Source organism: Ammospiza caudacuta, chromosome 8, assembly GCF_027887145.1.
Source record: "Ammospiza caudacuta isolate bAmmCau1 chromosome 8, bAmmCau1.pri, whole genome shotgun sequence".
NCBI classification, from domain to species: domain Eukaryota; kingdom Metazoa; phylum Chordata; class Aves; order Passeriformes; family Passerellidae; genus Ammospiza; species Ammospiza caudacuta.
Genome location: NC_080600.1, coordinates 37503946 through 37518534, shown reverse-complemented (window position 1 = coordinate 37518534; position 14589 = coordinate 37503946). Strand labels below are relative to the sequence as shown.

General features: G+C 39.7%; 1 protein-coding gene across 1 annotated transcript in view; it reads left to right on the top strand.

The window, feature by feature from the left end:
• Positions 1-14589, top strand: part of TMEM163 (transmembrane protein 163) — an 87415-nt gene that overhangs the window by 46840 nt on the left and 25986 nt on the right. Inside the window, exons 3-4 of the mRNA XM_058809825.1 lie at positions 5359-5402; positions 6522-6613. Of these exons, the coding sequence (XP_058665808.1) occupies positions 5359-5402; positions 6522-6613 (136 nt within the window). The remainder of the gene's footprint in view (positions 1-5358; positions 5403-6521; positions 6614-14589) is intronic.

Genomic DNA, 14589 nt, shown 5'->3' with positions numbered 1-14589 from the left:
AGGATTATTTCACAGTTCAGCATTGGGCACTCCTGTGAGTTTGCCCAGTCTGGCCCATTTGTGGGACATGCCAAGGGAGGCCTGGCTGCTCTTTTGGTGGCAAAAGGAGAGGTAAAAAAAAATCAAACAGAAGTGAATCTGCAGCCTAAGGGAGGTTTAGGAGTGTTTTGCCGTTCTTGGTTCTCTGTTACTATTGCTGAGCACCATGGTGTAATGGGTAATCACTTTCAAATGGAAAAAAATACATGTAAGCAAAGGGAGTTAGGGGAGAACTGGCATTTCTTTCCAAGAACCACAAAAACAGGTGTTAAAAACTTCTATAATTGAAACATTGAAAAATGAACCACTTAGTATAGAAAATACTGAAATCAACAATAATAATAATATTAGTAATAAATAATATTAAAAAATCTGCTAACATGCGAACAAATTGGAAAGAACTGTTTTGATTAAACTCAAGGGAAAACCTTTGAACAAAGTCCTGAAACTTTCTTCTGTAGTAAAAATAATAATAATAATAATAGTAATAATAAATAATGAGGAATATATTTAACTTATATATGCTGTTGTATCTCACTGCAGAAAAAGAAGTTATGGAAGTTTGCAGCTACTAAAGATTTGACCACTGCCAAACAAGCAAAATAATTAACTACATAACAGACAAGGAAAGACAATTATTCCTGGAAGGTTTTACTGCTATCAATAGCAAAATTTCTTGCTGTACCGAATCTGCAAAGATTTTTTTCAGGGTGCCTTGAGGATTTTTGTGGTTTCTTGGCCTGAGAGTGATGCCCCAGGCATGGCAGAGCTGGAAAGTTGATGTCTGGCTCTAGAGCCTCATTCACTCAGTCCCAGAGCTGAAGTTCCCCAAGGACTGAAATCTCCCAGGACTCTCCTGCAGCTCATTCTGCAGAGTGTTGCTGTGACACCTTCCAGGCAGGTGGAAAAATGAACCCTCCTGGGGACTTCTTTACAATTGGTGGTGAATTCTAATGAGATGAACATCCAGGTTTGGTGTGCATGAAGTTCGGGCTTGGTAGATACATCACAGTGTAGTGGTACTGAGCAGCAATGAGGGCCTTTTCCTTGTTGATGCAAAAAAACCTGAGAAAATCAGCCAAATATTTTGTGTAGATAATGTTTTTACACTTTTGCCACTTACTTTGGGATAGAAAAATGGATCTAGAGGGATGACACTGATGATAGCTCTGGATCTACCCATGAAGATAAGGCAGACTTGTGTCTGAGATACTGAATGTGTGGCAGCCATTTGTAGATGCTGATTGTGGAAATTTAATGCATGTGCATAAAAATCCTTAAATTTTGCTCTATTGGAATTTTGGGGAAGGGGGAAGGCACTGAGGCACCTGTTGATTTGGGTCAGTAGCATTTTAAACAAGTATTAACATTATCAGACATGTCTGTTCTTTGCCTTCAGTTGTTGTGAGGGATTTTTAGAGAATAACTGCTTATTTGTTTTTCTCTATTTGGAATGAATTTATTTTGAAATATTTGTTGTAATATTAGTTTAGTTTTACCAACACTAGGCAATGAAAACAGACTGTATTTCAGTCTCACTTCTGATTCAGCAGAACTTCCAGTTCCTCTTGCTTGTGACTGTACAACCTGCAAGATCTGCATTGTAATATAAAGAGACATAAACCCACCATTTTCAGCAGTGTTCAGATTGCCTGACTGATTTCTGCCAAGTGCAGGTCAGGTGCTTTTGAAGCCTTATTATTTTATGTGCTGACATCCAAGCTTGTCTTTCAGAAAGCCCAGTTTCAAAGCAAACATGATGGAGTGATTGTCCCATCTAGAGGAGCTGCTTAAAAATAACTTTTCCCTTTCTGAGTAGGTAAGAGGAGATTTTTATGACAGGTGGAGGAGCAGTTTTTATCCATCTCTCATTTGTAGTCAGACTCATCCCAAAAATTTCTGTTTGAAAGATCTAGAGTCAGAGTTAGTTTTCTATCCTATTTCTTGTCTCCTAGCTTTGTACAAAAAGGTGCCAGGAAGCTCTCCCAGCACAGGGGAGGAAATGAGAGTCCCAGGATAACAGCAGGGTCCTCACTCTAGACCAAATTTGAGCTGGATTGAACCTGCCAAAGGCTGGTGGCAGACTAGATGTCTGGAAAGTTTAATTGGAACTATTCTGTGGAGTTAAGGCCTTAGTTACATGATTTCTGTCTGAGGCACATGAAATTAATAAAATCCTTATTTCGTTGAGGGTAGAATGTGTGGGAAATAGGCTATTTTTTTTTATTATTATTATTTTGAATCACTTTGAAAGGGATGAAGGAATTCCAGCAAAACCTGACTGACAGGCCAGCAGACTCCACAAACTGATATTGCTGTGCAGGTGGAGACAGAGGCAGATTTGTTGCTTACTGTGCTGGCTCTATTTTTAGCTTCTGACTGCTTGCAAGTTCTGTTTACAAATGTCAGGAAAATGCATTAGGATTATCTGCTTTATTGTAGAGGTAATAAAACCTTGTCCAATTTAGCCAATAAAACAGCTAAAAGCAGGCCTCCCCTGTCATGGCAGTGCAGCTGCTCAGTGTGGCCTCAACAGTGGCTTTGTGCGGCCTGCTCTGCTCTTTCCTCATTTCTCGTTCCCCACCATTGTTCTGGCTCAGTGTGGACATTTGGAATCTCTGGGGGGTTTTTATTCCCATCTGGGAGTAGCTGAAAATGCACTTTGGGAAGAGGGGAGGTGAGGGATCAGCAGAAGCTCTGGGCCCATCCCTGCAGTGCCCTCCTGGAGCCCAGCAGTGACTCTGGGGGCAAAAGGACCACAATTAATTATTCCTCTGCCCAGGGCTCTCAAAGGATCACAAATTATTCTTCTGCCCAAGGTGTCACAAATTATTCCTGGAGCTGGAGTGTCCAGCTCCAATGTCTGCAGTGGGAACCAGTTGTTTTTAGTGGATGTGGTTGGTCTGGTGCAGCCTGTGTTGGCTGATACCCTGTAATCCAATATTAGAGCTGCTTTCACTGCCACAGAGCCTGAATCATGGACAAACATCCTGTTTAAGCTGGGATGACTTGCTGGAGGGCTTTATGACTGTATTGGCCAGCTAGAAGTATTAATGTGCTTAAGTCAGGGCTGAAGGTGCTTTGACATTGTTATTTGACTCTAAAAGAAAAAGAAATGTGTTGTTTATTCCATTAGAAAACCAGTATAAAATATAAAACCAAATAAATAATATAAAAATACATCTTTCCAATGCTTAAAAGCTCTTTTTTGCCTTTATTATGGCCTTCCACCACTATAAGTTAGTGTTGTAGGATGCCAGTCCTAGTCATACTCACTAATTAGAAAAAAGGTTTGAGCAGAGTTGTGACACTGTTAGTTAATACTTGTTTTTCATTGCTGTTTTAGATAGCTCAGGACAAACAGATTGTGTGTTACTGCTGTGATAGAATACATAAAATAAAAATAGTTCTCATACAGAATTCCCTGTGCTTTAAATATACCAAATATGTCCCTTCAAGCATCCTTAAGGTGTGGAACTGCTATCTGTATGCAGTTCAGCACCAGAGAAATTACATATTCATTTTTAAAGGAACCATACAATTAGTTAGTTTCAAGTCTGGATCTGAGTTGGGAAAGAAACTGGCAATTGAGTAAAAATGGAGGAGTTAATTCCACTAGAGGGGTAAGCTAGAAATAGAAGTAAAAGTGTTGCTTTGAACGGCATCATATGGAAGCAGCAATGACAGGAACATTGCAAGTTTCTATGTACCTGTGAATCCTCATAATTTATTTTTTGCAATGTCTGCTGATTTTGAAACTATATTCCTCTAAGGAGGCAGACAATGAAAATTTGATAGGCAATATATTATTATGCAGTGAAGTGCTGAAATTTGCAGATCACTGGCAAGTCTGACCAAGAAATACAGCTTCTTTTTTCACCTAGGGAATGAAGTGTGGGAGATTATGCTTTAAAAATGAGAGGGAGATGTAAATCTACACTGTTTCAATATTCTTCAGCTTTGAGGAAATTGGAGTCTGGGAGGAACCTTGATGACTTTTCTTTGTGTTTTTGCCAAATGTAATGATAAAGTCCAAATATTTGTGGCATCTGGCTTGCTCATGGCCACACCTAGATCTTAGATCCATAACAAAAAGGCTTTTTTTCCCAAGAATTTAATTTCTGTTTCTCCAGATAAGTGCCACAGAAGTGCAGCTTGCTGTTACTGAAAAGAACAGTCAAATCATAGTGCCTCTGTTCTGCCAAGCTGCTCTAATGAACAATGAGAATTAAATATTGTGTTTGTCAGCCTGAGATTGACGAAGTCATTGATGAGTCTGTTTTTTGGTTTATTTGGTATTTGTTCTACAAAAATATGTTCTTATTAAGTTAGCTGATATCTGTTCATATAAGAGTAGTCAAATCAATCCTTCTAGGCTTTATTTCAAACTGGAGCTGGAGTTCTGTGAGTTTATTCAGGGATCAGAGGTTCAGGTGGCCCTTCACAAACCACAGCAAGAAGGATGGAGTGCTCAGTGCCTGAGAGCTTGCCTGGGGTAGCTGTGACCCTGAGAGCTGCATTTGGTGAAGTCCCATCTCCAGGAGGCTCCTCTCCCACTGCTGGAGAGGAGGAGTTGTCCCACTGCTTCTTCCCTGCTTTTCCTCTGGGCTGTTGAAGTATTTGTTCTGGCACAAGCCTTCCTAGAATTGGAAAATGAGGTGATGAAATTAGGATGTGAAGAGTAAAATGTTAAAAATTGTATTTTTTTCCTAGGTATTAGCACATTTTCAATCTTGTTTATTTTTTATAAGGTACTAGGTGGTCAAAACCAGGGCTGCTCAAAAGTTTTCCTCCTGACATTTTTGCATTGGAAGTCATGCAGTTATGGGATCTGAAGCATTTCTTGAGGCTGTGTGAGTTACCCTTGGGCTTTTTGCCAAAAAATGGCACTCAAGAAGTCTCAATGGGCCTGGGTAGTTTTTTCTGTCATCCAGTTCAGGTGTTCTGAAACTCCTGGCTGGAGCAAGGAGCACTTTGAGATGTGTTAAGTTTTCTGAGAGTTTGATATTGTGGTTTCAAAATGTTTTTGTTAAAATCTGCGTCTCAACCACAGCTTGTTTCATGGGCAGACTTTCTGAATGCTGCTCAATCTCCCCCATTACAGTTTTGGAAGAAATCTCAGTGTTCTGACCATTTCCTGTGGCACAAAGTCTTTTTGTAGGCATTTTGTAAGTGTTGGGTCAGGTTGTTCTAGTGGGACCTGGGTGAAAGTAAATCCATGTGTTAAAACTGGTTTTGTAGCTCTTGAACAACAGAAAAAAAAAAAAAAAAAGCAAAGAAAGTTTAAAGTGATTCTAAATAATATTTTCTTTCCTTCAGCTGTCTCCGTAATGAGATACAGTGCATCATCCTTTGGATTTGCTGTAAGTAGAGATGCAATTGAAATATTATCTGCTCTTTTTTCTTTTCCAAGGGCCTTTTCTGAACATGAAATACTGCATTTTTCCTTATGGTAAGTTCATGGAAAGGCGTGCAAAGTCAATAATGGATTAGAAAACATATTGTTAAAGTCAAGAATTGAAAAGGGTGGCAAAAATCCTCTAATTATAATTTTTCAGTTTCTGCCCATTAAGTCCCATCCTGGAATTAAAACCCATGCTTATACCTTATAGTTTGTAGATGTTACCCAACAGATATGGTTTTCTTATACAAAATCACTCAACTAAAAATAATTTTTGTTGTTGAACTTGAACCAAATTCTGAATTTCCTGTCTGAACTGTTCCCATTGAAGCTGATGGAAGGACTGCTCCTGACTTTGGGATGTCAGCTTTCCTCTCCAGTCCTTGCCATGACTTTTCAGATTCGTGGCAGAGCAAAAAATTCCTAATGACAAGCAATGACTCATATCAAATAATTTATCTTTAGCTTTCAATTCTGAAGGTCAGATTGACTCTGTAGGAAGTTTGACATGGGAGTGAAAGTTCTTACAGGGGGACAAGCCTGGTTTTCAGTATTCCTGACACCACATCTGCATTAATTGGGAATACAAATATGGCAATTTTGCTGATGATACAGAATAATAAATTCATGTAGGATGAAATCTGGGTGGGATTTTGGAGAAAAAGTTAATATTTTCTTGGTTGGAAACAAAAGTTCTTGCAGGAAATTAGTGACTGCAGGCATTTTTCTACACTTACTTCTTTACAGTCTTTGCACTAGGATCATATTAGTATTTTAATTCTTGGATTGCTACAGTGGCAGACTGTGATGTTTGTTTTTTCTTAACTTCTTCACAGGTGATAGATTAAAAATTCAATTTTTTTAAATCCTTTGATTGACTTTCTGAGCTCTGAGGTGTGCTACTGTGCAATAATACATGGCGAAAACGTGAACATCAATTCAATAAACATAAATTGTGCTTTCATTAAAGTGATTTATTTGAAGCTGCTTTGTGCCTGTGCAGCAGGATGGCAAATGCTTTGTTCTTAGTGCAGGGCACACTGAATGGCCCACAGGACAATTTGCTCTGTCTCTCTTGCAGTTTGATGCCACCCTGGACGTTTTGTCATCAGCGATAGTTCTGTGGCGCTACAGCAACGCAGCCGCGGTGCACTCTGCACACAGGGAGTACATGTGAGTAAACTTCACTTTTTCTGCCTCTGCCAGCGGCCTGCAGAGCTTCTGGTGTCAGGCTGGGAGGCTGCACATTCCAGAGCTTTGACAAAAGCGTTTTGTCCTGTCAGCAAGTGTTCTTTCCTTCTGCCAGCTCGCTGCTCGCTCCCAAACACGCAGGCCCTCCTCAGGCAAACCTCCCTGTGGTTGGGATTTTCAGCTTCTTTTTAGCCAACATTGCAGTGGTTAGGCCTTTGCAATTTGTTTTCCCTTGCAGCACCTGTATCAAGTGAACTGTATTTGCAATCTGTAACAGATTTGTAAATCTTTCATTTCGCATCTTACTGAATTATTATTACTAGAGTATGGTTTTTGAAATTGATGCTTGTATTATGTTTGTACTTCTCTCAAGAAGTTTGAATATAAATCACTTAAATGTCTTTTAAAGTAAGAGTATAGCAGTGATGCATGTCTTCTTTATACTTACTTTGCAAGCAAATTTTTTCCATAATAAATGTTTGATGTATATATCCTGTGGGGGGAAGGGAAGTCTTTACATATGCAGCCCAGTATTGATCACAGTGGGAATTGTGTTCTGCATCATTGTGCAGCATTTCTATGGGTGATTCATATGGTAGCTGAGAGGATCAGGTGAAGATTGAATCAAGAATTTTTCCAACTAATGCATAAAGAAGATTTAAAATTCCTACTCGAATTTTGGGCATCTAGGTGGAGAATTGTAGTATATTTGCCTGGTTTTGTTTTTTTTCTGTACTGCCATTTCTGGCAGCATCCCATCTGGCTGGAAAATAGTTCAACTGTCCCCTGGAATGGACTGCAATTTTACAATAAAGGGGAGTAAGGTAGGTTCTGTGCTGAAACACCTCAAATGATGTCCCTTTAACAAAGGGCAGCTTGATGAAACCAAACGTTGCATAACTGGTAAAGTAAAGAAAAAAAAAAAACACACAGAAAACCAACAGCAAAAAGCCAGACTGGAGGTTCTCAATCACATCTTCACAATTTTTTTCTAAAAAACTAAGGAAAAGTAAGCAGTATTTTTACATGCCTTAGCTCAGGCTCATGCAACAGCTTGCCAGGGCTGTGAGTTCCTTTCTGGCAGGGCTCCATACAGAACAGTTTGGAATAAAAGGCCATAAAAGACTGATGTGGCATTGATTCATAAAAATAATTTCAGAAAAATGTGATTAAAATTAGTCTTCCTGCACAGATTTGGAGATTTTAACAGACATTTTCTTAGCATCTTGCTTTTGTGGGTGTCCACAGAGATTCCTGTCAACATTCAATTAACATATTTTTGAAATCTTCTGTTGGGCTTTTTCAAGTGAACCCTGTAAAGTATTTGAAAGAATACAATACACAAAAGCAGACTCAACATATCCCTGTGGCTAAGCCAGTAAAGTGAACAGGCAAACTAGTAAACATATTTTCCTGTTTTGTTATGCTCATTTTTAATTTTCTTTCATATAATCCCTCTGCTTTAATAAGACTGAATTAAGTCAGTGAATTACTTGCCATGCCTATTAGTTGAAGACAGTTAGGGTTTCATTATGAGTTCAGTATCAAGTGAAAGAATGTTCCCATGTGCTGGGAATATGAATCACTGGATATCAGCCTGGTTATCCCTGTTTCCAGAGCTGTGTTTCCACCACAGTACTGACAGCAGAGAGATGGTGAGATGGTTGTGCTGCTTAAGGCAACTCTTACTGTGTCAGATTTTTGAGGGTGGCACATTTCTAATTTCCTGTTGTGTTTAATCAATCTTTAGCTTGAAACACTGCACGTAATTATTTTTCCTCCTTGACACTGGGAGAATGTTGCAATGATGCCTGCTGACTGCTTGCTCAGCTTATGAATAATCAATCTTTGCATCATTTGTGCCTCTAACTCCACCTGGTCTGTCACCATCCCTGTTTTCTGTGGGCCTCCTCCCTCAGACTCCTGGACAAATGTGGTGTGGTGCAAATTTGTGTGGGTGCTTAGGTTGTGCTGTGTGTTTATTCCTGTTTTTGTGTGCTTGGCCATATTCTGCCTTAGTGCAGGGGTCTGGTTACCAAAATAAGGTGTGCCAGAGCAGCTTCAGTTTAGTTCTTTATTTATAGGTCTCTCTTATTGATTTAGATATGACACTTGTCTGTGTATCCTAACTGATCTGAAAAAACCCTTCTCTTCTTGGCAAAAGCCAAGTGGAATTGACAATTAATTGTGTTTTGCAAATTTATAAAACCTCCTCTTTCATAAACTTGACAGCAAGAGATTGATCCAAAATCTGTTAAAATCAGTGCAAAGCCTCTCATGGGAAGGCAGCGCTAGAGTCAGGCCCAGCTCTTGGACGTCATTGAGAGAGAACATAAAGATAGACTGAAAAACACACCCCCAGGAGAAGGCACAGAGAATACAGCCTGACTCATGATGTGCTGTGAATTAAATACTGAGAATAAAATGCTAAGAAGTGAAAGGAATGCGTAGTCTTGCCTAAGCTGTGGCCATATGGCAGTTGGAACTGCAGCATTGATGGGCTGGCACTCCCAAGGGTACAGAAGTGCTTGCTGTGCCAAGTTCTGCTCAGAGGAACCAATGCATTTCCATTTGACTTCAGGGCAACTGGAGTGCTGAAACCATCATGCAAATGTGTCCTGCTGAGCTTAACTCAGCTTAATGTGTTTCATTTTTATTAGATCATTTGATTTCTCTTGTTTTCTGGGGTGAGATGAGACGGTTCTTTTTCAGAGTGCATCCCTTTGGTTCATCCCTTCCCTCCAGGGTGTCAACCACAGCACACAGCTCAGAAGAGGCTGAACCCCTGGCAGGGGCACCAGCCCTGTAACCATTTGTTGATTCTCCAGATTCAGCCATCTCAAATCTCTGCTTTCAATGGGAGCATTGATGAGAAAACTCCTTTTGCTCCAGAGTCCTTTACTGCCTCTTCTAGAGCTCTGTCACCCTTCTGATGCTACTCAGACTGCTCCTGTATGTGTCATTGGTGCCCACATGAAATGAAAGCCAAGGCTAAAACATTCACCAAGATCAGGAATTAAACCACTGCAAGATTGAGACACTGTTTGGCTCTGCCTAGCTGGCTCATTAATGAAAGAGTATGTGGGAGTGGGATGAATATTTGATGTTTTATGGAAGAGTCCTTGAAAGAATTGTAGGTTTTGAGGCAATGCAGGAGTTGGGAAGGACTACAGATATCTGGGAAGAGAGTCAGAGTACATGCATAGTTCATGAGCACTTGATCTACTCAGTGTGATCTGCTAGGTTGTAAATTAACATGCAGGAAATGTAAAGGTGCTGAACAAGTCATCAGAAAGCAATGATCAAGGAATTAAAGAAAGAAAAAAGCGCTGAAATAACTGGAGAAATAATTTGAAATTTCCACTAAAGATGAAAATTTGCAACTGAAATTGACTGAGGCATTTAAGATGTGCAAAGAAATGTCAGTGGCCCTCCTGGCTGCTCTCCATAACCAGTTTACAAATGCCTTGAATATTCTGCCCTTTAGTAAACCCTTAGCAACTTGGTAGCTGAAGCAAATATAAATCTGCTGAAGAAGAACTTTATTGACACTGGTTTGGCAGCAGTGATTTTTCACGTGCTTAAATAAACTCAGTCAATAGCTGTAGAAGAAATTTCTTAATAGAAGACTGGAAAAATGTGTCATGAGATGTTGAACTAGTCACTGGCTATACAGCCAGGGGCAGCTTTTAGCTTCTGTTAAATTCAGGAATGCAGGACTTGGCTGGGGTGCAGGAACTGTGTCTGAGAAGAAAGTGAGAAATACCACCAAAAAAAGAAGGATTGGAAAAACAGAATAACAAACTACATGTCCACAGCCCCGTGGGAAAGCTTTAAAAACCAGAGCTCTTTCAGTACAGTTGGTTGAAAGATCTTGCTTTTCTGTACAATGCAGTACAAGGACCCAGTATCTGCCTATGCCTCTGGGATCCATTCTGGGATTTTTGGCTACTGGGTTTTTTATTGCAAAAGCCAACTCTGTACAGCATATTTAAAACCATGATTCTTGACAGTTGCAGCTGGTGTTTGCTATATATTATTTTGTTGATGGTATCAAGTTAAATTCTGTGTTTCCCAGGAACCAGTCTGTCAACATCTCTCTTAACCCAGTGCCAGAGTAAATAGGAATCCTGACTCATAATGAACATTCTGGATTATGGCAAGAGCAGAAAACACATATTTCTTATGTTTCTTTCACTGTTTTGGTGTTGTGGTTTTGTTTGTTTGTTTGTTTGCTTGGGTTCTTTGATTATGTATTTCAGACTCTGGCTATGCATTCCTAAATTACCTAATAAGAAAATTAAATTATATCATGGACTAATCATTTTGAACACACTTGTGGTGCTCTATGTTGCCATGACATAATACATAATGAATGCAGATATGTCCTTTCTTTTTTTCTGTTGGTGGAGCTGTTGTCTGAAACATGAGCACTAATACTAAAATTACAGGAATTAAAACCTACAGTGTGGTAGATAGGGGTGCAGATATCTGTCATAGCTCCACCTGCTTCTGAGAAAGCTTTTTGCCAGAAGAGAAGAATCATTTTGCAATTAGGCACTACCTAAATGCTTTGCTGTGTGCCTGTACCTTAACTTTCATCTCCACACCTGAGCTGTGGCTGCGGATTTGGTAACTTCAGGATGCTGAGCCCATTTGCCCCCTGAAGAATGCCTGGTCTGGGGATTTGCTTCTTAATGGATTCCTAAATTATGGGGAGGAGGAACTGGTGTTCTCACCTGTTTTGACATTCAGAAGAACACAACTATAACAGCTTAATCCAAGAATTTCTTTTTTAGCTTTAGCTAAAAGCAGTCTCCAAGAAAGATCTTTGATTGCTCCTCATCAGAAATTATGTGAGAAATCACATGAGAAAATGTGATGAGACCCTAAGAGAGCGAGAGCCTCTCCTTCCAAAGTAATTGTAACCCTTTTTTCTCTCTTGCTCACGTTCAGATGACACCACTTGGGAATATTTGCCCTGGTATCTGGTCATGAGGAGTCTTGCAGAAGTTATACTGAATATATGTGCATTACAATTAGGCATATGGGAATATGGGAATATGGGGATTGTGATGTATCCCACTTTTGCACTCAAAGCTTGAAAGAATTAGAAGCCACCTTTTATGACTGCCATACTGCAAAGTTAGGTCTGGCTCTTCTCTCTTCCTCTGATTCTAAAAGAAAGCATATTGATCTAGATGGTTCCAGGGCATATTCTCACTTGGTTCACAGAATTGAATAAAACCACCCAAATTTTCAGTATTTCTATTGTATTTAAATTTTCATGTGAGGGTTGGCTCTGCTGTACTGGTTAACCCAGCTAAATGAGCACTGTCTATTTAGGTAGTGTTGAATGAAAATAATCCTCTGGGTTCAGACCCAACATATCAGTCACATTGAAAAAACTGAAGATAATTTTATCTATACCATGCACACGAAAGAGACTCGAAGCACAGATGGCAAAATCCACACCTACCCACAGTTCAGGGCAAACCTCTGTGGCTGGAGGCAAAGCTCTTTTGTGATGAGTGAATGGAATACCTAAGTGATCTGGAAAAATGTCAAATGCATGGAGCTCAGAGCCCACCTCTGCAGCTCATGTGTGGTTCTCAGCTCCCAGGGGTTTGGCCTCACACCACATTTTCACAGAATGTGAAAATTCTCTCCCACAGAATGAGGCACAGTAAAGAGTTTTCAAAGGGAGTGTTCACCTGTGCTTGGATATCTGCTTTATAGGACGAGAGGTGTAGTTTCTTCTTAACCACACTGAAAATTTCTAAATAATTCTTTCTTCTGAGATATTTGGCCAAAATTCTACATCCAGATAAAGTGCCAGGTAAAAGAGGTCCTTCATATGGCTGATTTAACAAACATCATAATTTCTCCATCAATTCATTATCCCATATTCAGAGAAAAGTAGAAATCACAAATTTTTCTCATACGCAGACAGAAATGCATTTATGCCTTGTGCAAACACACCCCAAAAAATCATCGCACATACAAGTTATATTAAATTTGAAATAGAAAATGTATATATTTATATATTCTAAAATCTGTTTCAAAAACTGTGGCATCTGTAGACTTGGCAATGATTTTACTGGAGCTAGATCCAAACCCCATGAAAGCCTTTCCTTTTACTTGACTGGTGGTTGATTAAGCAGGATTTGTGTGTTTTGCCTACTATTTACACATAGGCATATGTACATAAAATCAGGGATATGATGTTTCCTGTGCTGAAATTTGATGATCACCATAAAAATGAATATTATAGAGGTTCTCAAAAGGGTGTAATTTCCAGGTTCGGGGGAATGGCAGAGTCTCTGATCATCTGCTGCAAGGGAGGAGCAGTGCTGGAGCCAGGAGGGTGGTTGTAAGGCAGGTGTACTCCAAGTGCAGCTGCAGAGTCTGTGCAGACCTAGGAGTTAGAAAACAATTCATAAGAGTTTTTAAACTCCCCCCAGTTGTAGAAATTTCTGTCAACTTTTTCTGGTAGATATTCCATACCTGGGGTATCAAATTATTTATGGAAATGTTGCCCCAGTTCGGCTGCGTGATGTTAAAGTATGTAAATGCCCTGTTCTGCAGCAACTGGTTGAAATCCTAAGGGATAATAAAAGTTTTAGAAGGCCTGTAACACTTTCAGCATGAAATGGTTCCCTAGCAGAGCTGATCTGAGTCTCAGACATAACCAGCATTTCCCCTCAGTGTCTTTTAAGTTAGACCATGTGATATCACAGCACACTTTTCCAACACAATAATTGAAAAATTGATTTTCAGGGGTCATTTGGACTATTACTTGTATTCTCTTTATTGTGTAATCTAGTTTGGGCTTATGTTGTTTTTTTTTTTTTTTTTTTTTTTTTTTTTATGGTGAGAAAAACAGAGTAGCTGTAATGATGCTGATCTGGATCCTGGCAGTTGGGGGTGGATTATGGAACATGTGTGATGAACAGCCCACTTCGTTCCTTTTAAAGAGTGTCATAAATTGACTCCATTCCCTCCTCACTGAGCACCAGGCAGGTGTAAATACCCTGAACAGCTGTGATTCTGTACAGTTTGGTGTCCTAAACCTCTTCAGGAGCTACACCTGATACCAGAGAAGCCAATATAACTGCCTAATTGGACACAAGGAAGCTTTAGATTAGCAGTAGAGCACGACAGGACTCTCAAGACTGAGGCTGATATTGCATCTTTTGCCTGTGTATTACCATAATATGTCACAGTGCCTAGTTCTTTTTAGAAAAATCCTTTAATGAGTTTAAGAGGCAGATGTTACAGTTGTCAGAGTTCTGGATATCACCCTCATGACAAATGCGACTGCCATGTTACAGAACAGCAGCAACTGTTAGTGAACAGCTGCATTGTAATTTGGATTTCTCTATTTAAAGGAGTGGATTTCTCTATTTCCATCGCAGGAGTGGCCCTTGCTCAATCCCTCCTATTCCTCACTTGTGTGACAGCAGATTTTCCCTACCATACTTCTCATCATCTCCATCAAGCAGATCCCACTGATTTGCCACCAGAAAATAATTTTTTTGGTGACCAAATTTGAACCTTTTCCCCCAAATCCTTATCCTTTAGATTCCAACATTCAGTTTTGACTGCACTTGAGGATTCCTGGGCTGGCTGTGACTGGCATTTTACACTTGGCTGTGTTAAGTAGGCTGTGAGAGCTGCCATAGTTCCAGTGTTTAAACAGGCTGACAGCCTCTCCTCAAGAAGAAATGTGGGGCAGGTTGCTGCAAGTTCCAAGTTATTAATGAAGGAGCAGTCACAGAATGTAATTTGTGTTTGGTTTTGGGAAGGAAGCATGAAAACAGGAGTACCAGCAGAGGCAAAGAGATAGTAAAGGGTTCCTCTCATGTGGTTAGACATGGAAGACAATTGAGAAAAAAGTAAAGATACAGAATTGGAAAGTGAATGAATACTTCATGCTCAAAAATATTTTCCTAGGA